This window comes from Podarcis muralis, chromosome 6, assembly GCF_964188315.1.
Source record: "Podarcis muralis chromosome 6, rPodMur119.hap1.1, whole genome shotgun sequence".
Taxonomy (NCBI): Eukaryota; Metazoa; Chordata; class Lepidosauria; order Squamata; family Lacertidae; genus Podarcis; species Podarcis muralis.
In genome coordinates, this window is record NC_135660.1 from 97,352,139 (window position 1) to 97,380,123 (window position 27,985).

Genomic DNA, 27,985 nt, shown 5'->3' on the forward strand with positions numbered 1-27,985 from the left:
CTATACCTGAAGGTCTCAGGGCGGCTCACAGAATTTTCAATCTTAACTAATCTTAACTAGATTCTCAACTTACGGGGTGGGCCTGAATGCAAGGTGGGAGTGGAGTACATAAGTACCAGTGAGCCCTACTGTTAAAATCTTGTTTCCGTTTTAGTTCAGGCTCATCTGTACCAGAAGTTGTTCTGGTTTCACTCAGGTTCATGCCAGTCAGGGTTAGGTAGGTGGGCAGCACAACTTCAGAGCCTGCTCCGTTCTGGTTCATGTAGGAAAATGGAAGTGTGACTGTATTATGGGCCTCCCTTTACAGGAGTTTTTATGGGTTACAATAAGTTATTCATGCTACAGTGGAGCAGGGCCAGTTAATTGGTCTAATGAGATATAATTTGGGCCTCGTTCCCACTGTGGTGGTAAATCTGTTTCTGGATTGTTGCATTGCAGGTGGGGGCTCACGTGAGATAACACCTCTCCTTATATTTAAAAAAAAAAACCCAGAGAGAAAATTTTGTATCTGGGAGAAGGGATCTAGTATACCCTTCTTCCTGACAGGCAGCACATGATGCATACATATGCTTCATGGATGGATGGATGGATGGATGAGCACTCAGTCAGAGGCAATCTCTCCTGCAGCCTCACAAGTCACATCACCTAGGTACAGGTCTGCTACCTTAGTGAGAGCTACGTTAATCTAAATATTTGCTCAGATTCTGTTCTGGTCCAGTTTCAATAGAGACTTTCAAATCATAGTCCAGGCTCTGATCACTGCAGGAAATTTTCTTCTTCTTTTTCTAACATTCAGATTTGTTACGATTCCCGGGCAGACCATGAAGGCAAGTGGATAACCTTCTTCAGTACTATCCCTACTCAGCCTTGTTTCCCCTTCCAAGCCGCACTTGGTGGGTGGATGTCTGAGGGGAGCTGGAATCTGGCAACAAGGTGTGGGGAAGGGGAAATGATTTAGCTCACCCCCACCCAAAACTTCCAATATCCTACCTCAGTACTGATATCCTTCCATGATACAGCTGCAAACACAGCTGCAATTATTCCTCTCAGCTCAACCATCAAGCAGATAACTGGTGTTTGGTTAGCAGAGGCATCTGGGGATCTGAATTTGAGGCACAAGGTGTAAAAGTGCGGGAAACACTGTCCTTATTGTGAGACAATTTGTCAGACGGAAACCCCAATATCTTTGCCATCACCACTGTTTTCTGCAAGCAACTGGAAAATATCTTCTCCTCCAAATTTGTAATAGCCCATAATGGAAAAGTGCTCATTGCCTCATACACAACAGCCCTGTAGAGCCTTTCTGAGCACAAATTGAGAAGTTGCTACTAAACGGTTGCTTGGACTTTTCCAATTGCCAGAACCTCTGTTGGAGGGAAACCCTGTTTCCCCAGCACTCAAAAGAGCAAGAGCGGAAAGGGGTAGAAAGCTGATGAGAGACAAAAAAGGAAGAGCCTGCACTTAACCATCACACGTTGTCCTCCTTATCTTAGTTATGAAAGTAACGCTGAGTGCTTGACACGCACACACTAAGGTAACATTTAGCACATCATTTCAGCCTGTAACCCATTTTCCTTTGAAACAAACTTGTCTCTGGTTCACTGAAATTATTTGAGGTTTCCACTGAAAAGCTTCCATAAAGTATTTTAAATACACAATGACTCTGAAAAGGTATACATCCCTAAACTGTGTATATACTACATACTTTACATGTGTAGAACGTGTTCCATAGCAGTCAGGTATTCCTGGCATTTATCTCTTTTTTTTAAGAATGCTTTCATTTACAGAGGAAGGACGTTTTCTCTTATTTGTGTTGACTCTGTTTAGGAACAATGCACCGGGAAGTTCTTCTGAAGGAGCCCTAGCGACATGAACGAGAGTGGCAACTGTGCAGCCATCTTCCCTCCAAGGAAATGGGTTGGGGGCTTTTTAGCAGGACTGACCTATGGCATTTTGCTGCCTGAGGTGAAGGGCAAGATGGTGCCCCTGCCACATACAGAAGCCAATTCAGACAGGCAGTTGAATCTTAATCCAGTCGTGGTGATGGAGCAGTGTCCTCCATGCTCACACCTAAACCAGCAAGCTAGTTCAGGGGTCAAGACATGCTGTGTACAGCTCTGCCCTCCAACGCAGCGGAAGGGCTGGGGGACTTAAGAGCTACTGCCTGCCCCTCCAGCACCTACCACCTAAGGTAGTCACTTCACTTTGCCTAATAGTAGGGCTGGCTCCGCTTCTTAATTTAGGGAAAAATACAAGTAAGGCACCATGCTCATGAATGTGCCACCTTTGAGTCAGATAACCTCCCTCTCAATTCCCTTTCCTTGCCTTCTGGATTATAAACCTAAGGGGCAGATACTTTGTTGTTCTTAAATCCATCATTTCACAAATCAGTTGTGCAAAAAAGTGCATAGAGCTTTCCAGAATGGGCTGAACTGAGCTCCATGATCCTTTTCTGAATGCTGATTCCCTCAGGTAATATCAGCGCAGTGCCTCACTGCTGATCTGTTTAAGCAGCTCTGGGAGTCTTTTGTTGAATTTGGGGGCAAAAGTGCTTTAAGGAAACAAACTTACTTCTGAATAAGCACGCCCCCCCCAGGTGCAGTCCTATCCCCATCTTACCTGGGAGTAAGGGTCCTATTGAACAAATTGGGCCTTACTTCCAAGTAAAGCACATGTGGCCAGTTCCAGGTAGGGGCTTGGCAAAGGTTTTTGTCTTGCTTTAATGTCTCTATTGCCTGTTTGGTTGCAAGCTGCTTTGGGTTGCCCTGGGCGAGATAAAGTAATGAGCAAGTAAAAATAATTTTACAGCTGTGAATGGTGCAGAGACAAAAAGGAAGAAGCTCATTTTCCCCCTCTCACGTCCAAAGAGAAAGAAGGGCAGGAGGTTCAGAAGAAGCAATGGGGTGGGTGGGTGTTATTTCTTCATACAATGCATCATTAACTTATGGAATGAAGGGCAGTGAGCAGGTGATGCCCATAAACCAACAGAGAAAGCTTGTTGTGCCTTTATGCGTGTGTAAGCCAGGGGTGGTCAGCCCAGGGCCACACCTGAAAAGCAAACACTGAACTAGGTGGAGCAGTGACACAATCTTGCAGGGCTCTTCTTACCTTCACTTCCCAATGCACGGTGCCTTTTTTTTTTTTAAGTATTGATATGTGCAACAGGTATAGTGTTGTGTCCAGCAAGTAATAAATGAATGCAGAAAGCACTTCTAGCTGGGATCCCGATATCAGAATCATGCACTTTTGCTTTATGCTTTATAAATAAAAGTCAAATGTGAAGTCACACTTTCCCATTTTCTGTTTGTAAACCAAATCAAACTTCTCATTCATGGAGACAGTGAAGATGTCTTTCCACAGCCCAACACGTCCTGGAAAAGAGAGAGAAATTGAGAACCAGAAATTAAGCCGATAATCATTGACAGGATGTGGCAGGATCTGTTAACAAAAACAGCAAGTGTCGTCCTCCAAAAGGGCTAGAGAATCCCCCCCCCCGCCCCGCCCCGCTTGCTGGTCACTCTCTCTGCCCCTGTAATTCCTGATAGTGTACATCGGGGCAGGGGTGGGGAGCATCAGGCATGGGGGCCAAATGCACTCCTCCAGGCCTCTCTGTCTGGCCCTTGAGTCTCTCACCAAGCCACTCCCCCATAACCAGGCCTGCCTCCCACCCCCTGGAGAGCTTTGGCTTGTCTGGAACATGTCCTTGAACTCAAACGCCTCTTGTTTGCCTGCATAGGGTAGAATGGATGGGGCTGGCTGTACAATTGCCTCGCCCACTTTGGCCTCTGGACCACTGGCGGAGGAAGGGGGTGCGGTCCACCCTGGGTGTCATCCCTGAGGAGGGGGGACATCACCGCTGCCCCTGGCACACTTGCCGTGGGCAGCACCCCCCTGGGACGCTCGCAGCTCGCCATGGACGATGCTCCCGTAGGTGGCTAATCCCGCCCCTGGATGCCGTAGCAGCTAGCTCCACCTCTGCTCTGGACCCAGCCCACCAGTGACAGACGCCCCCTAGAGGCTGCCTAGAAGGGTGAAAAAGGTCCCCCACCCCTACATTAGAGAGGCACAATCTCCCCCTTTGGATGTGACTGGCAACACTCATGCCCACAAAAATGTAGGCCGCCACGGTGATAATTTAAATAACAAGTATTATATTTTGCGGATAACCATTTTCCAAAGATGTGTATGGATAGCTGGTCGAAGAGTCACCCACCTGGGTTCATGAAACTGTGATTTGTGATGGGATATGGAGCAAATGTAAGGAACGTAAGCTAACCCATGGCCTGATCTCACAGCAACGGGGGGTTATCTTCTGAGTAAAGGTCAAGGAGCTAAAAGTGGAGGGAAAATGAAAGAAACCCAACATAAAGCAAAATAATGAAAATGTAGCTGGTGGTAAATTAAACAAAGCAATAAACTAATTTTAAGCTGATCACAGAATTTTAAATTGCACAAACAAATGAAAAAAAGGCAGGCAGAAAACACATATCAATATTTAGGCTGGATTTTGAAATACGGAAAATTATCACAAATGCAAAGCAGCAAAACAAACAAATTTTAAAAAAGAAGACATGTATGGATAAAAGGCAGGCAGTGAATAAGTTTGAGCATATATTCTGAGAGAAAATGTCTAGGCCAAATGAAGTTCATTCTGGAGGTGGGCTGTTTAAGGGTAGGACAGAGTGCCGGTCCAAAGGCAGTAAGGTGAAACAAAGAGAACAACTGTGGCCAGACAGAATTAGCAAAAAGGTGACAATTTGGTTGTTCCTCTTTTGGATACCTTGGGCTGAAGACAGACCAAAGAAGGTGGGAGAGACAGAGCCACTGTATCCTCTGTTCTGCAAACACATTCATTACACTTCCAATAAGCTGGTATTGGTGTTTGTGGGACAAACCAAATAAATATGTGCTCCACAGTGGCAACGTCTCTGGGCCATACTAGAAGTGACAGTGGCAGTTCAGTTTGTCTAAACATGAAATATGGAGGGGGCAATGGGGGGGGGGAGAGAAGAGGTGTGGAAGATCAAATTTTAAAAGTGACAGGTGTTCATCGGTGAGGAGAGCCGAGCCGTTGTAAGGAGGGAAGTTCCATTTTTCTTAATCATTTGCAAACCCCCCTTTCTAGATCATCAGAACAGCTCATATCTAGGAGGGTCTTCTTCTTATGCCGCATTCCACACTCTGAAGAGGTGATGGGCTGTCTCCAGCCCAAGAGGCTCAGTGCCAAGATGCTTACTTCCATTTGTCTCCACCGTCCTACTCTGTCGGTTTCCTTCTATTCCCCCAACAGCCCATTGGAAAAGCCAACGCATTTTGAGCCAATCCATACATCAGGAAGCATGTGGTACAGCTCTTCCATTGACAATTTCCCTTTCCCAAACCCAATGGTAAAAAAGGACCAACAGAAAACTGGTATGCGGTGGAATCATCCTGAAGCACTATCTTTCCACGCTTAGGGAGGTCGTTTTTTAAAAAGGGGTGGAAAAATCCCAGGGAGCATTTTAATACCTACAAACATAAACTATTGCTTTCCAGTCCCGAAAAGGTTGTACTACATGCTTCTGAATCTGTAGGCAAGCTTCTTGGCATCATAGTAAGTATCTGACGACAGAGGAGGGTGCAGCACTTCTGTTTCAACCTCTGTGTCTGCAAGTGCCGCAATCGTTGAGGCCCACAGCACCTGCCTTCCACTTTTACAAATATTTGCACATACCCCTGCCCACAGGAAGGGCTTCTGCATTGCAGCACTGGTCAATGAGCTGGTGACAATGTTCCACCATGGACTCCAGCTGTGCTTTGTCGTAAGAGACGCCCAGGAACCTCGCCAGCTGTTCGACCATAGTTGCCAGATCCTGTGATGAAAGATTACATGCACGTGCCAATAAAGAGAGAAGCCAAAAAGAGGGGAACATTTAGCAATAACAAATGAGCCCTGCAAGCAGCCATAGAAGTACCGTATTTTTCGCTCGATAACACGCACCGGACCATAACACGCATGTAGTTTTTAGAGGAGGAAAACAAGAAAAAAAATATTCTGGGAGGGAGGGAGGGAAGGAAGGAAGAGAGGGGGAGAGCTCACATTTGTGCAGCTGCCTTGCCTCGAACCGGAGCAAAAAGAGGAGGAGGAGACGCAGGGACACGAGCCTTGTAAGCCGCTTTGTTTGAATTTACTGGTGAGGTGCTGGGGGAGGGACGGAAGGGGATGCCCTCTTTGTCCCTCCTTCCGGCTCATTGTGAAGAAAGCAGAGTGAGAGCCGCTTACATGTGTGTAAGCGGCTCTCCCTTTGCTTGAATTACAGTCAGCCCATCAGACTATAAAGTCACCTCGCCAAAAAGCCATAGAGCAGGCAGACACGGAGAAAGAGAGGCTCTCCCTTCTCCCACCTTGGCTTTTACACGCTGCGCTCAGCTTTTGCCGGCTGCAGGCAGACACGGAGAAAGAGAGGCACCTCTCCGAAAAGCCTGCAAGAGCGGCTTCTCCCACCTGCATTCGCTCCATAATGCGCACACACATTTCCCTTTACCTTTTGGGGGGGGGGGAAACTGAGTGTTATGGTGCGAAAAGTACGGTATGTGTTAGCAGAGTCGAGAGCAGCATCCTAAAATCAGTGGTATAGACTCATTTTTCAGGTCCTAACTCAAGCAGCTGAATAGCTGAAATCAGATTTAAAGATTCCTTGCAAATGGCTTGTAATAGCGTTGTGAATATCAGTTTCCTACTGTAGGCGAATGACAATAGCCTAACTAGATATAAATGCTCTAATCCAGACAGGCATTCCCTAGGGTGGGAACCGTGGCATGAATTGGTAGGCACTGCCTGTGTGGATTCTGACACTAACCAAGCCCCATTCATATGCCCCTGCTCCGTGCACAGCCATCCCAACAACAGCAGCCCAGGCCATTTATTTTGCGGGGGTGGGGGAGAGAAGCAGAGGGCTCAGTTTAGGGCCACACCCTATCACAAACCAGTAGTAGATGGCTAGAAGTCTGAGAGGGGCTCCTGTTCACTCAGCTCCATCTCACAGAATGGACTTTTTATGGTGAGAGCTGCCCACAAAAATCCCTCTGCTCTGAGGGGGCAAAGTTGGAAACGGGACAAATAGTGTGTCTAAAAGGTGCTCTCTTTCAAAGGCAAAAGGGATGAAGGCTCCCCTAACACCCACACCCAGGGTCCTGAGCACACCTTGCACAAGGAAGACAATTGACCGGCAGTTTAATTCTTTATTGACAAAGCACAAACTTACAGTTTGTCTGTAATTAGGAAGCTGACCCCCCTCCCCACTTGAGACGCGCTCTGAGCTAGACTAGCGGAGCAACAGCGTGGCCACATAAACACCCAAACTTAAGTATTCTTGTCTGAGAGACTGAGAGCAAGCAACCGGTGACTTCTCCTACACAGAAGCTGTTGCTATGCTTGGCTCTTCAAGCCCTTCCTGGTTCTAGGAGACATCAGGGGAGAAGACAGAGTGGGAAACGGGATTCGGCCGTCACCATCACCCTGCCCTTCAGGCAGTGTCTCTCCCTCCACTCCTGGTGAGTTCTGTTCTTCCTCCAGCCCTGGCTCCTGCTCTGTGTCCCACACTCCGTGTCCGACACCCCTTCCCACCCTCCAGCTGCTCAGACCTCTCCCCAGCTCTGACTGCTACCTTTCTGGAGGCACAAAACCCTATGAATCACTACTCCCTTCCCCTGGATCAGCCTCTGGCCCTGCCCTGACAGTCCTTAAGGCACACACACACCAGAATGGAGGAAACTGTCTGCCAGCCTCAGAGCCCTGAAATGGCTTACTAATTTTCATTGTGATCCTCGCAAGGCTTCGGATTTGCCAAATTTGCCCCTCCATTCCATTTGGATTGCTTTGTTGTTTGCTTTCTTTTATTCATTTGACTAATGTGCTTCTCCTGCAATTTAATACCCCATCTCATTTCAGAAACTGATTCTTATAAAATATAAGTATCACTGCAAGTCACAAAATTCCATTCAATGGTAATTGGTATCAGTGAGGAGGGGATCTCCAGTTCTGATCAGAGATACCCTGGGGTGGGATGGGGGGAGTCCATAGGTAATAAGGGAGAGGGGGGAGCCTTTATACAATATGAATTTACCTTGTGCATATCTTCATACTTGAGAAAGAGAACATTGGAGTCCATGTGATGTTGCCAAAACTCCTGCACATGTTCAAACCATGAACCGTATCCTACTGTAGAGACAGGAAATAGAATGGCTAATACGCAAGGACATCACTTTTAGTTAAATTTCTCTGAAACATAAAAGCTGGAAAGAAGTGCATGAACTGAATTTTGTTGCCTTGTTTTCTAACAAAAACTATTAGAGGAGTATGTACGGTCTTTACAATATAAGTATATTCAGATTTATCCTTGTTTTGAATCATAAAAACCTCTCCAGATTCTGTGTGCAGGCAGTGTGAAAATTAAACATAAGAGAGAGGATGGAAAACCAACAAGACATGTGAATCTGGTTAAGTTGCACTCACCATTTGCATGTTTAAGTCTGAATACATATTTGCTTCTGGTGTAGAACTTGACCCAGTTATGCATGATGGTTCCTACTAAAAGCTGAAACCCTGTACGGTTTAGGAATACGTGACCAATGGCCAGCTTGAATGGCGATGTGACAACTCAAGTGGCACAAGGAGTGGTGGGCAGTGGCACCTGACTGGGCCTAATTAATAGCGTCCGGTCTGTATTCCTGCCTGTGTCTCCCATACTGAACAGCTGCTTGTTTCCTGCTTCAGCTCAGAAATGAAGCCACATCAACGCACAGGTAGTTGCACATGTGCTATAAGCAAACTAGAGGTGAACTATGTGGGATGTAATCCACTGGAAGCAGTCAAATACAACATTCCTTGTTTTGCTAGAGTGGACATGCAAGGGAATGTTTGGTCCAGTCAGTCGAAACGTCCTGTTCCTCCTGCCCTGGAGCATCCTTCCTTGCATGTGACTAGTAGGTGGGCGTGACCTTCCCAGACCAGGCAAAAGGCCAAGTCACACAGCCACTTCCCTCTCTTTGACCTTCCTGTTTGTCCTGTCTGCTTCCTGAATCACCTGGACTGGACTGCTGGCTGCCACAGCAGTCTCCTGGTTTTCTCCCATATGGGGTAAACCCGTTTGTACATGTTTGTAACTTGAAGCTTAAAGCCTGCCTTCAGGGATCACACTGTGCTCTGCCTGATTGTGAGTAAAACTATTTTTTGTTACTTATGGATAAGACTGTGGTGCCTTTATTCTTTTAAGAGGGATTCAAATTGCTTATTGTCTTAAGAAACTCACACGAGTTTCTGCTGCGTAAGAAGGGGAATGCACACTGCTAAGTGAAGAAACTTGCTAGCGGAAGTTAGGAAGGTTATTGATAAACAATATATCCTCTCCTGCCACCCTCAACATTCCCACAAACTATCTACTGTAATATACTTTGGGCACTTGCTAAAGAAGTTGGCTGCCCATGGGGTAAGGCCTCCAGAACTTTAGATGGGATCTCCTAAATGATAAAATAATCACCTACCCCTGCCATCACCACTCTGCCATGTTTTAGCTATGTGGTTAGTGAATGCAACTGGCAGCCCCATCTCTGATATGGAGCTAAATAAACCTTTTGGTAGCACTTGTAATCATCTCTGTCTTATTCTTCCTTCCAATACAACTTTAGTGTCATCATAAAGGGTGCTTCATTTTGTCTATATTCACTCATTGTAATTCCATGGGTGCTCAGATGTGCACACCAATTCATTCAGACAGAGGCATCACAAAGGGATTAATTTCAGGGAAGGGACCCAGACTTTGCATACATTCCTCTGGGAAAGGAAATTTTGGGAGCACCAAAAAGCAATCTCTGAATATATTCCAATATATTTAGTGACTTCTGGTGACGTCAGAGAGAATCTTCTGCATCTTACAGCTGCATTTCATGTGAGATTCATCTTTAGCAAGTACCTACGTCAGCCTTCTCCAAGTTGGTGCCCTCCTAATGTTGTTGTACTACAACTCCCATCCTCCCAGACCATTAGCCATGCTGGCTGGAGCTGAAGGGAGCAGCAGCCCAACAAGGCCTTGCAGTTCACAGGTTCCTCATTGCGGATGCAGAGCATCCATCTCAATATCCAAGGTGTGTGGTGGAGGTCCCTCCACCAGGTGAAGGCAAATGCCAACATGAACGGTTTGAACCAGAACTTTAGAGGCATTACAAGCAAGACGGTTTCACACTTTGTTCCTAAGAAGTGGTGCAGAAAAGAATTTGAAACATTAAAAGGTACTGCCAATAGCCAGTGTCAAACTTTCTTACACTTTTCATTCATGAATCTCCGACAGAACTCTTGAAATGTTCCTCTGTAGCTCATGGTTCGTAGGGAGCGGTGAAACTGGTAATAAGACACTACCAGGTCTTTGGGGTTGCGAGCCATGTAGATTACCTAAGAACATGGAAATTATTCATCTTAATCTGTGGATATTTCTCTCACCCTACCCCGCCCCATTTCACAAAACACACAGGGAAGAAATAATACAAAGCTAACCATTCTTACCTTGGACTCACCACTGTGTAGGTCTGAAGGCAAAAAACGATATGGCAGGTGGCTTTTGATGAGGCGGGGAGATGTAAGCTCCTGTAAAATACATGATGGAAAACAAACCAATAAATAATATATCCCTTCTTCTAAGTGATCCAGATTCCTCTTTGTTGTGCTCCTGTATTTATAACTTCCAGTTTCATATTTCCAGCCAAAAGCTTTGGCGGTTCAGACACCAAGTTACTACTACAGGAACATGCATGCTTCGGTTTCTTTGCTATGCAGTCAACACTCCTCTCTGCTGCTCAAAAGAGCCACGTGTTTTCTCTCTGTGGTTGTTAATGGTTTCTGTGCTGCTCCAGTTGTACATGAATCAGGCCACATTCCCAGTGCCTGGGCATTTTGAGCAGCATGTTATACAGAGAGACACAAAACTGAAACCCAAGGTCAGGAAGGTGAGTCAAAAGGGACTGCTGCAGCATTTTAATAACCAATTCCAGCAAACTACTTGCAGAGTTGTTTAGGCCTCACTTTTCCAGCACTAGACTAATACCCAGACTCCATTTCAGAAAAGAGAAGGGGGTCTATTAAAATCCACTGATCAATGGTGTTCTTTCCCATTTAATTCTTCCTCCCTCGTCCACATCATAGATTCCAGTAGGGGAAATATGAGAGCACAGACACTGCACTGCCCTCAGCTGACTTGGAGAAATGTAGAGCAGCTGCTTCCGATGGTTTCATTTTAGCTAGAGAGATGCGCCAATGAAATTAAATAGAACACACCACTTGAGAAAACACACTGGGGGGCAGTTTAAAAAACAACAACAAACTGGTGCTCCTCTCTAGTTACACACCCCTGACTTACGCACTCCATGCAGTTTCAGTATAATGTTTTGATAGGGGAGGATGCCCTGTCTGTTGGATAAGGGTGGAGAGCAGGACTGCTGTGCTGTTTTTGCACATTTCTTGTGATGCAGAAATCCCCTTTGGATACATTTTGCTGCATCTAGCTATTCATTAAATAGACTCCCAGGTGTGGCTTAAAAGCAGGCTGGTGTGACCATATTCCAGGAAACAGCAAGAAGATATCAAAGGGGCGCTGTCTCACACCTCTTAAGAATGCATGGAGAGCCCTGCCAGATCCGTCCAAAGTCCCGTCTAGTCCAGTATTCTGCACTCCCAGTGGCCCACCAGATGCCCTTCCATGCCTGTAATGCCCTTCTCCTGAAACAGTCACTTGCTCAGTAAGTGGTGGCAATAAAGAACTATTTCTCTGGAAAGGTGGCGAGTCTCCTTTCCTGACCTCCTTGAGGGGAATTTTTGAATTGTGATTTAATATAATTCTAGAGCATTTAAACCATGAAAAGTTATCTTTAAAAAATGGGTGGAATGGGGAGTAAATCTTAGAAACTTAAAAAAATAAAACTACCCATCCACCCACCTCCCAGGGTATATTTTCACTTAAAACAGCGCTTTGCAAGATTCAGGTTTATGATGCTATATGCCAGTGATGTGTTTCATGTTAAGTTGGTGCTGGAAAAAACATGCTTCATGGAATTTGTCGGGTTCAAGCCTGATAAAAGTTTCTTTCATTGCATAGGTTTGGACTAGATGACCCGCGTGGTCCCTTGCAAATCTAGAATTCTGTGATTCTAAGTCCCTGCCAATAGACTTGCAGTCTAATAAACATGAAATACAAAAGAGGAAAATGGAAAAAGACTGCAAATGATGAAGAGAAGTGCCTGAGTTAAAACCCAAATCAATGTGTTTTGAATATTTTCTTAAAAGACAACAGAGAAAAGACCTGATGAATTTCCAAATTCTGACAGGGGAGAATAGACAGCTCCTCTTTGGCAATTCCTGGTAACATGCAAAGCAGCTGCCTTGGGACACTCCACTTTCAGAACAAGAAAGGTAAACTGGTGCCTCTCGCTGAAGCACTTAAGCAGCTGAGTATTATCTGAAAGCATAATATATCTTACAAAAATGCTTTAGCAAACTATTAGGGCAACCCAATAAATTATGAATCATTCCAGTACACTTAAGGGGAATTAAAAGGGAGCTCTGAAAATGGAAGCCAAATAAGCAGAGGTAAAATGAAAATAATTGCAACTGGTCAAGATGTTTTCAGTCGATTAAGACGTACCTTGATAATGTCCAGTCCAGGCTGAGGATACTCTAGCACTGGAAGCTGCTCATCTATGTTCATTAACCCAATTTCATCGGGATCGGCTCCCTGGCTCACCAGATACACCACTTCCTGCAATAAGCTGGTGCCTGCAAATCAAATAAACATGAGATAACAGATGGCAATCCAGACATTATTTGCTGGAGGGGTCGATATGAGTGGTAGCCAAGACATCCAGAGGCTAAGATATTACCTCTGGACATAGTGGTTTAAGAACCTTTTAAAAAATTATGTAAGCTATCATCACCTCATGCAGTAAGCTTGGTTGCACACCCATTCTGGTCAAAGATCTGTAATGTGGCACCGAATCATCTCCTTAATTTATATCTGACTGAACAAGGAAAACACTCAGAGGCTGGACAATATCCACAGGTTAAAACCCCCCAAAGCATTGCCTCATGAGTGCCCTCTGGATTAGATTTCTCTGGGCTGCTTTTGCTAACTCAATCGTTTCAAAAGTGCAGCATAAAGCAAATTGCTGCTGATATCTCCCGGAAAGAGGATGTGGCCTCCATTTCCTCCCCATTTCAGCTCCCTGTATAGTATGTTGAAGGAATCCATTAGCTTAAGAGTTCCACCTGAGGAATTTCTGGACGCTATTTTTTGTAAAGTAGTCGGTAAATAGTATTTTTCGCTCCATAAGATGCACCTGACCATAAGACGCACCTAGTTTTTAAAGGAGGGAAACCAGAAAAGAAAATATTCTGAACGAAACAGTGGATGTATGACTTTTGTGGTTCATGCTGCGGCCACAGGCATGTGATTTGACAGTGAGTTTGGGGTAGCCCAATGCAAAAATCCTGAGGATTCATGTGGATCCGTGCTTTGTAACCACGTTTTTGCGCTACTGGAGCCCCAGGAAACAGTGGATGCGTGATTTTTTTGGTGCAAGATGTAGCCATGGACATGCTATGTGATCTGATGGTGAATTTGGGGTGACCCAATGTAAAAATCCTGAGGATCCATGGGCTTTTATCTCCCCCCTCCCAGGCAGCCTCCTTTATCGCTAGCGTTCCTTATCTCGCTTCTGATCGCTTGCGATCAGCAGCTTTGTTTCAACACCCACTTCACTCTTTAAAAAAAAATAATCATGATCTGCTTTTCGCCCCTGAGCAATTCGGCTCCATGGACCACGCATTTGCTGCATAAGACACACAGACATTTCCCCTTACTTTTTAGGAAGAAAAAAGTGTGTCTTATGGAGCGAAAAATACGGTACATGACTTAACAGCACTTTGAGGAAAATATACAAAGAAAATAAACTAAGAGCTGTTAAACAGTGGAACAGACTGCATTTCCACAGGCACATACCTCCACATGTGGTGGGAGTGCCCCAAAATCCAACTCTTCTGGACAACAGCCATATGAGAAATATGTAAAATAACTAAGCAAGTATTAGACATCACCCCAGAACTGGCCCTACTAAACATCTTCCAAGACAACAATGCCCATTTACACCACAAAGAACTCATAACCCACCTACTTTCAGCAGCCAGAAACACCATAACCAGACACTGTAAGCATGGACCAATGGTACCAAATACTATGGGAAACAGCCCTACTAGAAAAAATAACCAACAAACTGAAACTGACACGGGGACAAATAGAAGAAGATACCTTCACCCCTGTATGGCTCCCCTTTATCACATACACAACCCAACAAGACAATGACAATAATCCACCAACAGCATACAAATCAATATGGCTAACCTGATCCAAAACACCCACCCACCCACCCCACTCACACACGAAAACAAAGATCGCCACAGCCAACCACAAATGAACAGCCACACCCTAGGCCAACCCCAACCTCTCTCACCACCAAAGGAACACAGGTGAACAGCAGAGAACCTACATACATTAAGCAAAATAGAAACATTGCCACCCAACCCCCCCATCTCCCCCATCTCCCCCCCAATGTCTCAACAAATGAAACTGATTTGTAAAAATGTTACATGGAAAAAAATACGAGAGGCATTACATATACGTCTGTAAAACAAGAAAATCTTTAATTTTTTTAAAAAAAACAACAACAGTGGAACAGACTCCCTTGGGAAGTGGTGGATTTGCCCTCCCTGGAGGTTTTTAAGCAGAGGTTGGGGGCTCCTCTGCCATGGGTGCTTTAGTTGAGATTCCTACATTGCAGGGGGTTGGACTAGATGACCCTTGGGGTCCCTTCCATCTCTACGATTATATTCCATGATCTCCCATTCCAGTTTGTGTGGTCCTCTTTCTTGCTGGCTCATGTCCTCTTTTGGTATTAATATTAGTATGTGCACATTTTAAGGTAATCCAACAACAAACTGTATTCCAAAATTTTGGGGGAGATTTACCTTTTGCAAAAGAAAAAATCCTGAGCTTTTGCACTTGTATTCCTCTTAAAATTATCCTCCCCCCCCCCCAACAAAAAGTAAAGGTATTGACCAATAAGAAAAACACCCACCCCAACTTCCCTGTTAGGGCAATATATTTATCAGACCAATCAAAAATTCACAAACTGGTGTGCCAGCTTTCAGGTTCTCCAGAACACTTCAGGCTGGATAGTAAACAAAAGTTAATATTTAGTTTTTGTATCTCCAGAGATGGGGAGTCAGGCAAAACATTTTAATTTTTGTTTTTCCTTCTATGGACATGCAGAAAAAGGCATGGCTGAGCTTCAGTCAAACTTGACACTTCTAGTTGCAATGTCTCCCTCCACTGAGAATATTTTTGCAGAATTTACCCCAAGGCAATTAGGGAACTTGACCAGTCTCCTCCTCCCCCTCCCCTGGGGCTCCCCATGTCACCTGCCTTTACATGGCAACAAAGGAATTATCTCTTCAGGAGCTGTTGGCGTAAGTTCCCTGGCTTGGATTTCTCATTCCTTGGGTAAAAATCCCTTTGCCTGTGTCTGTCAAGGCTCATGGGAGAGAGTCAGCAGGCAGACCCAATGTTGCTGCTTTTTGTTCCTTGCACAATTCAAAATAATGGCCTCTTTTAAAAAGTAGGGGCTGACCTGTGTTAGAACCTGAGATATGAAAGTGAGGAGCTAAATGGCACCGTAAACCTGGGTTATGGGCGCAGCAAGGGCATGTCTAGGCACATTTTTTATAACAAGAATACAAAGCTGAAAATGAATGAACTGCAGCTAAAATATTATGTTCGCTTTTCACGTGGTCTGGTCCATCCCCTGCCCACCCCCCACCCCCTAATATTCTTAAGAGGATCTCTTCTCCAGTCTTCACAGTGCAGCTGGAAGTGGGAAGGCAGAAAAAGGTCCTCCTTTCCCTCCACTCTGCAGTTTTAATCTGAAATCTTCAGCGCAGTACTGCGCCCAGAGCTCAGAAACTGCTTGTGCTAATGAAATGCCCTGTCGCAAAATGTGCCTGGAACAAGGGGAGTTTGGGACACTGGAGCTGACATACGTCAGCTCCAGTCAGTGGCAGAAGAACCCTCCCCGCATCCGGGGCAGCACAGCCCGTATGGACTGTGCATGCGCGGAAGCCCCTACAATCACCGTGCGCAAGAGCGGCAGCCTGTGCGGATGGCACGCAAGAGGCGCCCATACGGATTGTGCGCGCCCTCAGCCGCTCTACAGCTGGGGAGAGGCAGGGGCCATCTTGTCACCCCTCCCAGAATGGCACCCGGGGTGGCCCTCCCCCTCTGCCCCCGCTTCCTACGCCACTGGCTCCAGTCACTATAAAAATTGATAGTTGTGGACACATCTTCCCATATACAGTCAAACCTCAGGTTACAGATGCTTCAGGTTGTGCGATTTCGGGTTGAGCACTGCGCTGATCCCAGAAGTACCAGAACGGGTTACTTCCGGATTTCAGCGCATGTGCAGAAGCACTAAATTGCGCTTTGCACATGTGCAGAAGACCGAATCACTACCCGCGCATGTGCAGACATGGCGCTGTGGGTTGCAAACGTTTCAGGTTGCAAACGTGATTCCCACATGGATCATATTCGCAACCTGAGTGTCCACTGTACTGTGGAAGAGTTTCTTTCCATTTTACTGCTAGGAAATTTCAATGTAGTTAGCAACAGTTGCTATAATGTTTTAGATGCTAACATTTACAATGACTGCATCAGAAAGGCTCAGACTCAGAATGAAGACAGACATATAATTTCCAGTGCTGGAGGTGGTTTTAGAGGAGAATAGGACATTATTTTGCAACCTGGGGTGACCTCTGGGGAAAAAAAGAGGCCCCTGTAGGTTTCCATCATAGATTTTAGCATCAGGACACAATTATTCAGGGCAATTATGCTGCCTCTTAACACAACTGCAGCAGCTCAAGTGAAATCTACACATATACCACAGTGACTTCATGTTTGTCAATGTATATATTGATTATATTAATATTAACGACAGATCTGCATTATTCAGTTCCAGGGTCAGAAGGTGTTCCTCTACCATTCCATTGTTTAATTTGTTTGCTTTGCATTGCCAGGAACCTTTCGGATTTATGTTGTTCCCTTTCCGGAAAACGGCAAGGCATGGGTGCTGCTGCCAATGTCAGGTCTCGTAGTTGCTAGCAGGATCAGGGTTCTCAAACAATTGTAATAACATGGTCAGGGAGATGCACAATGGCTGAAGTAAAACATAGGCGAATCAGCCAAATGTGACCACAGCTTCTGGTTCTAAGCTGGAGTCAACATGAGAAAGCTCACTTGAAGGAACGGTGCCAGTGTCAGTATAATGGATATATAGTGTCAGGCTGGGATCAAGGAGGCCTGAGTTCAAATTACCGCTAATGGGTGAACTTGGGCCGGTCGTTTCCTCTCTCTCAACCTTACCTGCTTCAGATTCGTCATGAGCACAGAACAGATAACTCAGGGATAGTCAATGTGGTTTCCTCCAGAGGTTGCTGGACTCCAGCTCCCATCATCCCTTGACCATTAGCCATCTGCTGTCTGGGGCTGATGGAAGATGGAGTCCAAGAGCCTCTGGAGGAACCAGGCACCTGGGATAATGGCATGTAGGCTGGCCCTACTCCCCTAAGGGAACACAGAATAATTAGTAGTAGCAAAAGGGGGGGGCACATATGGAATCTACCAGGTACAGATGAACTAACTGAACTAAATCGTGGAAAAATTTGGAATCACAAAAAGAGTTAATTAATATAACAAGCCAGTTAGTTTGGCAGGTAAATAACTTCTGGTTTTAATGGTTTTAGAAATGGTTTTAATTACTTGATTTTAGCTGCTTTATCAGTAACTCATAGTATTTCTTGTAAACTGCTTAAAGGTTTTCTTACAATCAAGTAGAATGTACATTTTGTTAAATAAAAACAAAACCTTAAGATATCAGTTTTTAAAACATCAGTGTTATGAATGAAACTCTAATCTTGAATGTACTTCAGGAAACCATCACTAACTAGCAGGAAATGGTCATAATTTTTTTTATGGGCAGGAACAAAACCTGAAGTGGCTCGAAAGATACCCTTTAAGACCAGTAAAAGATGGAGCACTATCCCTCCCTTGTGTTATTAAAAAATATTACAAAGCAGCTGTGTCAGCTCATATGAGGGTCTGGTTAAAATACAAAACAACATCAGTGATTGAGTAATACAGTAAAGCAACAGATTATTTTTTAAAATGTACTATGGTATTGTATCAGAATGAACCCCGCTAGATCCATTAATAATTTTATTTGGATATATTAAGCATAGTATTACCAGACCTGGTAATAAAGATGCTAACAGCTACATTTATGTACTCCTGCCCAGATCCTTGATAACATCCAGATAACCACACTATTCCATTAGCCTGATAGTATGCTTTTTAATTAGGAATGAAATGCCTCGTTTTTCTTTTCTTTCTATCTTTTTTCTTTTCTTTTCTTTTCTTTTTTGCTTATACTCTAGGCTTTCTTTTGCTTATATTCTGTACTATACAAACTTATTGAAAAGACATTGCCAGGTTAATATTTTTCTCTCTGTTGACACAACTGGAATATGCTGTAGTAAAAAAATATTACCTTGGGAACAATATTCATTTTTATTGCAGATATATGTGCTGAAAAAGGTAATTAAAACCTTCTATATTTATATGTGTGTGTCTTATTTATTTATCTTTCTAGATTCTTTTGTTATCTTTGTAAATCAATTTTTAAAACCAACAAAAGCCGTATACTAGATTAAAAAATCACAGGGGCAGGAAACAAAGAACAAAAATCCCCAGTAATTATAGGACAAACAACTGTGAGCTGTTAACACAAACAAACAAGAAGAAATATTTTACTGTAGAATTTTGGCAATGTAAGTGCCTGAAATTTGGCACGATTGTGGCAGACGCCAAGATACTCCAAGCCCCTAATTCTATGCAGTTTGTACAGATGGTCTGGATTGTATTAGTATCTAGAACCGCCATATTGGCTGCCATCAGAGAGTGGAGGCAGAATCCCACTGTTAATGGATGAGCTGAGCAGGTTTCCCAGAAGATGTTGGACTCATCATCCCTGTAGAATTCTCATCATCCCTGATCATTGGCCCTGGCTAGGGATGATGGGAGTTCTATTCAAAAAAAATATCTGGGGACCAAAATTTGGAGAACACTAGCTTAAAAGGTAAAGGTAAAGGACCCCTGACAGTTAAGTCCAGTCGTAAATGACTGAGGTTGCGGCACTCATCTTGCTTTACTGGCTGAGGGAGTGTCTGTAAGTCACTAGCTTTCAGACCCCAAAATAGATAAATTCAGAATAACTGGACTCCAACTGCCAGAAACAAGAAACATTTTGACTTGCCTACAGGATGGCGAGGTCATATTTTGCCTTCAGATAGAGTGAGGAAGCACAGCACATGCAAACACCGCCAGGTTCAGTCCCTCCAGATAGGGATGAGAAATTCTCCTTTCTGATACTTTGCAGAATCGCTGGCAGTCATCGTATATCAGCCTTCCCCAACCGGGGAACCTTGGATGTTTTGGACTGCCACTCCCATCAGCTGTGACCACCATGGTAAATGGTCAGGGTGATGGAGGTTGTAGTAGACAGCATAACATTGGAGGAAGGCTGGTGGAGAACATTGAACCACCTGGCTAAGACAACTTCCTCTGTTCTGGCTTGCCAGCATGAGGTGGCTCAGGGGTTACATGCAAATGTGGGAAGTTGCCACTTAACGAATGGTTGTCTATATCCACCCTTACGTATCACTTTTGTGAGCCTCCAGCGTACTCTTGCCAGGCGGTTATGTCATTTTTTCTTTTAATAAATTAAGCCTGGACTCTGGGCTTAAGTAATGAATTGGTGTATTTACTGCCACAAGCTACATCTGTAATGCCGCTCAATCACTTCATGGTGGCAGCAGCCAAAGGCACTTGAGAACGTGAGAACAGCAGACCAGCTGTAGTTTGCATCAGCCCCGGAGATGCTTGCTTGCTGCTCACAGCTGATTCTTCCACAGACCAAAATCTAGCAAATAACATGTGCAGTGCCAACTGAGAGAATGATGGCTTCGTTTTGAACAGCTCTGCTGTGTCAAGCTGCCAGATTTGCAAGATGAAAAAAGCAGTACAATAATTTACAGCATTGTCTCCAGGAATAAAACACATTCATATGTGGCAACCCTATGCAACTGCAGAAACATATAGTGGCAAATCTTTGCAGTTCATAGTGGCCCTAAACAGACAGGCTTAATTTTAGGGTATTTATACTATCCTGTTTCTGCAGTGAACTGTGGCTGGCATCTGTTTAAATGAGGTCAGATATTAATTTTTATTTATACAAATATTTATATACAGTTATGCCATTAAAAAAATCAAAGTGGTTTACAACAATGATATCTATATGCAATAGAAATGTTATGTTTGGCCCCATGGCTGACACTGCCACAATCATAGTATCTAAATCACTGGAGCCAATCAATTTTACCCTCTAAGTGAGTGACCAACCTCCAGACCACATACCATTTCTCCTCTGGGCAACTCCTGGAGGATGCAGCAGAGACAACAAATAATGATCTCTTCACTGCTCCCTCAGCCACACATTAGTCTGAGTGTGCTCCATCGGCAATAATCCCCAAATTTCCAGCCCTATACTTGCTTCTCAGTAGGCCAAGCAGGACTGGGGGCACATGTAAGAGGAAAGTGATGGGTTTGCCAGAGGGTGGTGCTGAGCCCTTCTCTCCTTGCAACAGCTCACCAGACATTTCCCCCCACTTGACTGAGAATTCCATGGTTATCACCCAACTTCTACTGCTGCCCTGGCCTCCTTTGTTTTAGAATCCACATTCACCTCCACTTATGTGGTAACAGGGAAACAAGAAGTGTGGGTTTCTTTTTGGGAATAATATCTGAAAAGCTACTTTTGGAGAGATGTGCAAGTTTCTGAATGCAGAATGAATTTGTGCATGCCCGTCATGCAAGTCCCACCAGCAGCTTGAAAATAGGAAGAGCAATCACCATGTGCTTTTTGTTCTCTGCAAGTGAATAGAGTCTGAAGGAGATTAATGCTCAAGAGAGTGGTGTTCATAACATGTGCCTGGAGATAGCAAATCAGAAGAATTTTTGGGGGAAAGTCTCCATGTAATTATGCAAGGAAAAGTGGAAAGTGGAAAAGTTGACAGCATTTTCCTTTCATCCAGCAAATACAGTAAAAACATCCTGGTACATACATGTAACAATTCAAAAAGTGCAACTAGAGCTAATGCTTACAAGGCCTAAATCAATTTTAAATTAACCTCAACTGGGGTCTGTTCTGCTGTAATATCCAATCTACACAAGCACTAGAATCACAAATGTTACCACTTTTCTTGTTTTCCTTTGCGGACAAGAGAATTCCATCTTTGAATATTTCCCCAGGTCAAAAACACCTTGCGTCTGGTTATGGTGTGGTTAAGAGACACATTCTTAGCATATGTACTTGCAAGGAATCTAGCCTTAAGGAAAATAACAATTAAGCAAAGGCTGCAACAGATATGAAACTAGTGCAGGATTCATAAAAGAGAAACGTTTTAAAAGACTTGGGAGGGGGAAGGAATCAAGTAGAGCTTTTAGTGCTTTGCTTCCTGCATGCCATAAATATTTCAGATGTACAGCTAAAGAAAGCAATAAAGATGTAGCCAGCCAATTCTAATGTGGCATTCGCACGCTACTGCTGCATCGGTGCAGTCTACCACATTCAACAGAACATTTGCCCAGGACATGGCAGAATTCTTAACAGTAAAAATGATGACTGAATACTGCAATAAAGGTAAAGGTACCCCTGCCCATACGGGCCAGTCTTGCCAGACTCTGGGGTTGTGCGCTCATCTCACTCTAGAGCCCGAGAGCCAGCTCTGTCCGGAGACACTTCCGGGTCACGTGGCCAGCGTGACATCGCTGCTCTGGCAAGCCAGCGCAGCACACGGAACGCCGTTTACCTTCCCGCTAGTAAGCGGTCCCTATTTATCTACTTGCACCTGAGGGTGCTTTCGAACTGCTAGGTTGGCAGGCGCTGGGACCGAGCGACAGGAGCGCACCCCATCACGAGGATTCGAACCCCCGACCTTTCGATCGGCAAGCCCTAGGTGCTGAGGCTTTAACCCACAGCGCCACCTGCGTCCCTAAATACTGCAATAAGCAGGTGCAAATAAATACTTCATTCAGGTGTGTGCCCTCTTCTCCTGAAGCAGCTCTCCTACATTGTGCAACAAAGATATTATTTGTCCAGGGTGGTATCTCCTGCACCTTGAATCCATCTATAAGAAGGGGGGGGGGCAAATTACCTGAACCTGAATCTGGAAACGGCAGCTGGAGGTTTTCAGAGGGGGAGTTTTGGCCTTCCAGCCACTCAATACATTTTCCACTCCAGTGTTGCAGGCCGTTTTAATTGGTGAATTAAGGCAAAGATAAAGGTAAAGGGACCCCTGACTGTTAGGTCCAGTCGCGGACAACTCTGGGGTTGCGGCGCTCATCTCGCTTTACTGGCCGAGGGAGCCGGTGTACAGCTTCCGGGTCATGTGGCCAGCAGGACTAAGCCAAATCTGGCGAACCAGAGCAGCGCACGGAAATGCCGTTTACCTTCCTGCCGGAGCGGTACCTATTTATCTACTTGCACTCTGACATGCTTTTGAACTGCTAGGTTGACAGGAGCTGGGACTCGAACTGCCGACTTTCCGATCGGCAAGCCCTGGGCTAAGTGGTTTAGACCACAGCGCCACCTGCGTCCCTGGTGAATTAAACCCAGCTGCAATATGGGTCAGGAATCAATGCTGGGAGATGAAGCAGCCCACCAAAGCAATAGAGAAGAGGACCTCCTAATCTGCATTATGTGCCTGCCTTGCAATGGGTGCTTTCAACCAGGAGCTGGGAGTGGAGGGTTTGTGTGACTCTAGCCTTTTTCTGTCCACACTCAAAATGTCCTGTTCTTCTTGGGAGCAGTCCAACATCCTTCCCTAGTAGAAACCAATCATCTGTCTGTAACCAAATCTTTCTGGTTCCAAGAGTCACATGTGGCTTCCATTCCAAGCCTCCTGGTTGAAAGCTTCCATTATAGCTCATGCTGTTCTAGAATGGCACGTGCTTCTGATCGCTCTGTGCTCAAATATGGTTCCTGCCATCAGATCTTGCCTTGCTGCAGCCTTGTGAAAAGCCATTCTTGATGACTGGGAGGACCCACAGAATGGCATGGAACGCGGAAAGAGGAGGAGGAGTTGCTGCAGGAATGGATAAATTATCATGTGCACTTTTACCACCTTGCATCAGCCAAAGTGCCTTCACTTGCAAAACAGCAGTTGTTGATTCAAGGCTGCAGACCAGGGCTTGATCTATACTGATTAAAAAAACACTATAGGAGGGGAAAAAACTATAAAAGCCCTCAATGCAAAATCCCACTGGCGACAGATCACTGCTCTACAGTGCCATCTGCTGTCACATGTTTATAAAGCAGTTATAACAGTATAATTGACTAGTGTAGATGAGTCCCAGGTGTGAGGAACCAGAAACCTGTGACCCAAATTCAAACTGCAGCCTTCCAGACCTCTGTATGGCACATCACATGTTGGTTTCACTAGATCAGGGGTGGGAAACCTTTGGTTCTCCTGACATGGGTGGACTCCAGCAGTCAACACCTGCCCTGCCCTGCCCTGCCCTGCCCTGTCCACCCACAACAGTTCAGGATGATAAAAGCTGCTGTTGTTGCCATCTGTCTGTCTCAAGAGACAATGGAGTGATGTTATCGCCTTCAGCATTGCTCCACTCTCACTCCAATTTATTGGCTAAAGCTTGCTGAGTGAGTGGGGAAATGCTGAATGCAACCAAGTCACATCATGGGATAGCTCAGTTGGTAGAGAACATGGGATTCTTAATCTCTGGCTCGTGAGTTTGAGCCCCACGTTGGGCAAAAGATTCCTGATTGGACTAGATGTCCCTCCTGGTCCCTTCCAGCTCTACAATTCTATGATTCTATGGGTTCCTTTTACTAGTATGGTGCTGGAGGAGACTCTTGAGAGTCCCATGGACTGCAAGAAGATCAAACCTATCCATTCTGAAGGAAATCAGCCCTGAGTACTCACTGGATGGACAGATCCCAAAGCTGAAGCTCCAATACTTTGGCCACCTCATGAGAAGAGAAGACCTCCTGGAAAAGACCCTGATGCTGGGAAAGATGGAGGGCAGAAGGAGAAGGGGACAACAGAGGACGAGATGGCTGGACGGTGTTCTCGAAGCTGTTATGTTATGTTAAATTTTATTTATATCCCGCCCTCCCCAGCCGAAGCCAGGCTCAGGGCGGCTAACAACAATAAAGCAGTACAAAAGTACAGCATAAACAACATTCTAAAATTGTTCATTATAAAATTAATTAATTCAAGCCACTGGCAACCATTGGGCCAGAGCTCCGCGAAGATTGCTGAGGGAGGGAGTCAGGGTGTGCCCTGGCCAAAGGCCTGGTGGAACAGCTCTGTCTTGCAGGCCCTGCGGAAAGATGTCAAGTCCCGCAGGGCCCTGGTCTCTTGTGACAGAGTGTTCCACTCTGCTACGAACATGAGTCTGACCAAACTGCGGGAGGCAGTGGAAGACAGGGGAAGACAGGAGTGCCTGGCATGCTCTGGTCCATGGGGTCACGAAGAGTCGGACACAACTAAACAACAACAACAGGGTTACAAAGTCAGTGGGAGCCATGCACCAGCCCTTCATGACATCCAGTGAAGTCCTCATTTCTCTGAAGAAAATACAGTGCATTCTCAACATATTTTTGATGGGGGATGGGAACATAGGTTGACAGCGCACTGATCCTATCCATACATTTGGGTGGACAAAATACACTTGCTACAAAAGGTATAGCACGATCACAAGTTACTAATGTGATAGATGTCTGGAAGCTGCACTCCCATGCCCACTTTTGGGCTCTAAGCACATGTAAATTACAGAAGCAAGCTCTGGAAAATAATAAGGAACTGCCTGATTCAACACACCTGAAACAGCCTTATTCATGCACAGCCTACATGGTTGCAGATGTGTGTCAATATCTGCATCTATATTTCAATACTTATCTGGGCCTCACTGAATAATAATTATTATTATTCACCCGCCCATCTGGCTGGGTCCCCCAAACAAAACACTAAAATACAGGTTAGATTTGTCTAAGTGAGATTAGTTGTATGGAACTAGAGTCAAACCTGGGCCTACAGCTTCAAACAGACGAAGTAGCAGAGAGCCTTCTGCACACACTAAGTATTTTTGAGAAATGTGCTTTGGTGCCATTCCTTCAAGATAATCCTGCCCATTGTAATCAGATTCCCCTTAAGTGAGTAGGATACGGGGCTATCTATCTCCTTTTACCGTAGGGGCTAGCCAATGGCAAGGGAAAAGGTATTTAATGGTTTCGCCTCCTAAAATACAGTGGTTCTGCTGCTTACTTTGCATATGCAATCACAACCTTATGCAAATTTGGGGGGCAGCACATAAATAAATAAATAAATAAATAAATAAATAAATACCATATTTTTCGCTCTATAGGACGCACTTTACCCCCTCCAAAAATTAAGGGGAATTGTGTGTGCGTCCTATGGAGCAAATGCAGGCTCCTTGGCTTCAGTGATAGCAACGCAAAGCCTCCAAAGCTCAGAGGGAGCACTCCCTCCGCGCTCCGGAGGCTTCGCGTTGCTTTCGCTGAAGGCTGGAGAGCGAGAGGGGTCGGTGCGTTGAAGCCAGGAGAGCAAGACTCTCCTGGCTTCAGCAGAGAGGAAGAGCTGCACAGCACCCCTTCAGCGAAGTGGGAGGAGAAATGGAAGGGGCTCCGTTTCTCCTGCCGCTTCGCTGAAGGGGCGCTGAGCAGAGAGGAGGAGAATTCCCCCCCCCCTTGTTCTCCCCCTCTAAAACAAGGTGCGTCCTATGGTCGGTTGAGTCCTATAGAGCGAAAAATACGGTAAATAAATATCAAGGAAGCCTCTCCATACCCTGCTTTCCGTTTCTTTATTCCCTCCACTCCCCCACCACACACCCAGTGGTTGTTCCTTGCTTACAGGGCTCTGGGAGTATCCCAAGGAACCCACCACTTCGTGGGAGAGGGGCGCACGGTTCTGACATCACAGAATTTTGCTTTTGCATGTGGATGCCCAGAATCAAACCCTTGTATAATTGGCGGGCCCTCTGTAGACCTGTTAGCAGATCCATATTTGCAGTCAGGGTGGCCTACCCTTCTCCCAAGGAGACTCACAGGAACACAACCGTGCCTTGCTGGATCCGACTGAGGGTCTATCCAGTCCAATATCCTATTTCCGAAAGCAATCAGCCTGTGCCTTCTGGTGCTCATGAGCAGAGGGTGGTCTACACCATTTTGTTCTATTTTTTGTCCTTGGTACCTGGAATTCAATGGCTCCATTTAACTAGCATGCCTCATCCTTCCTTGATGGCACCTCTCGTGTTGCGGAAGTCGCCAAAAACTTGTGGTACTGAATCCTTTCAGGTACGTGCAATCACTTATGTCGTGGGAGGGGAGATTGTCAATAAAGATAGGTAGCAAGCTGATTTTTAATCTCTTCTGCAATCAGTCAATACATATTGGGAAACTTGCAGGCCTCTTTCCTCTTCCTTTGCCACAACCTTAAATTAAAACAGGTCTCAGAGCCTCTGGGTTGCATAGTATCAAGCCTTCTCAGATCATTAAGCAGAGTGGGATGGTCTGCCTCAGGCAAAGGGTCCAGAGGGGCAGCCGATCCCAAAGTAGATATTAATTTTACCCCCCTTCCTGTTGTTCTTTTTTGGGGGGTGCCATTTTGTGGTTCACCTCATGTGCCAACATGTCTTGAACCAGTCCTGTGGGTGAGTATCCTTTGGGTTTTCTGATTCAGGTCCCCAAATGCCTTGGGCCATTTCTGTTAGGATGCTAACTGCATTGCACTCAGGAGGACTTACTTCCGAGTAAACACATTGCACCTACCAAGGAAACCAGGCATCCAATCTTGCTGTTTGTTATTGATCCACATATAAGGCATTGCAGGGAATCAAATTAAAAGGCAGGCGGGACACTTTGGACCTGAGAAAATTAATCCACCTACGCACACACACACACACCCCTCGTTTTGGCACACACATTTGCAGCACTGAACGTACCTGCTCTATATTAAGACCAAGATAATGAGATAGCAAGGTATAAAAATGTGATTTACGTCATGCGCTTCTGTAGTAGGCCAGTAACAGCCCAACATTACATAGCATCCATTTGTTAAGAGTCAGAAAAAACAATGCTCATTGCATGAACTTGTTTTTTTTTTGGGGGGGGGGGAGGGAGGACAGGTGAAATCTGGGAGGGAAAACAACCCATCCCTTAAATGCGGTGTGTGGGGGGGGGGGAGAGATAACAAGTGACCCCTCCCTTCCTTCTCAGCCCCTCTGCATCCCAGCTCGGCCGTGCCTCTTACCTGATTTGGGATAGGTAACAATCCAGACATCATTGTCCCTGACGGGGAAATTGGCGATTTCTTCCATCTTCCCCCTGCAGAAAGGGGGCAGGCGCACCCCATTGTACTCGAAGTATTTGCTCTCAAACTCCCCGGGCGTGCTGGGGGTCTCGCACTCGCTCTCCGCCATCCTCGCTCCTCCCTTGCAGCCCAGCCGAGGCCAAGGCGCATCAAGGATGCTCCAGGCGCCCCTCTCTCTCTCTCGCCCCCGAAGCGGGCACGCCCGAGGAGGGAGGAAGCCCGGCTCGAGCCCTGCAGGCTGGGGAGAAGGGCAGGCGGGAGGCGGCCGAGAGAGAGACCGAGAGAGAGACCGGCCTTCAGCGAATGGGCTACGGAGGTGGTGATGTAATGCAGGACCGCTCGCTAGGCAGGCAAGAATGGATCCTGCAACAACAAGACGGAGAGGCAAGCCTG

The 27,985-nt window shown here is 45.5% G+C and overlaps 1 protein-coding gene across 2 annotated transcripts; it reads right to left on the reverse strand.

The window, feature by feature from the left end:
- Window positions 1-1,632: 1,632 nt before the first annotated feature.
- On the reverse strand, window positions 1,633-27,868 carry SULT4A1 (sulfotransferase family 4A member 1). 2 transcript variants are annotated; one of them, XR_003706645.2, is made up of 8 exons: window positions 27,533-27,868; window positions 12,669-12,799; window positions 10,538-10,618; window positions 10,300-10,426; window positions 8,106-8,200; window positions 5,714-5,852; window positions 4,214-4,331; window positions 1,633-3,371 (listed from the first exon to the last, which is right to left on the reverse strand). XR_003706645.2 is itself a non-coding variant. In XM_028728723.2 (7 exons), exons 1-7 carry the CDS (start codon window positions 27,699-27,701, stop codon window positions 3,259-3,261), a joined length of 855 nt encoding a protein of 284 aa, XP_028584556.2. In that variant the 5' UTR covers window positions 27,702-27,868; the 3' UTR covers window positions 1,633-3,258. The 2 variants fall into 2 exon arrangements, 1 of the variants encoding a protein (XP_028584556.2); XM_028728723.2 differs by lacking the exon at window positions 4,214-4,331.
- Between the last annotated feature and the right edge of the window lie 117 nt (window positions 27,869-27,985).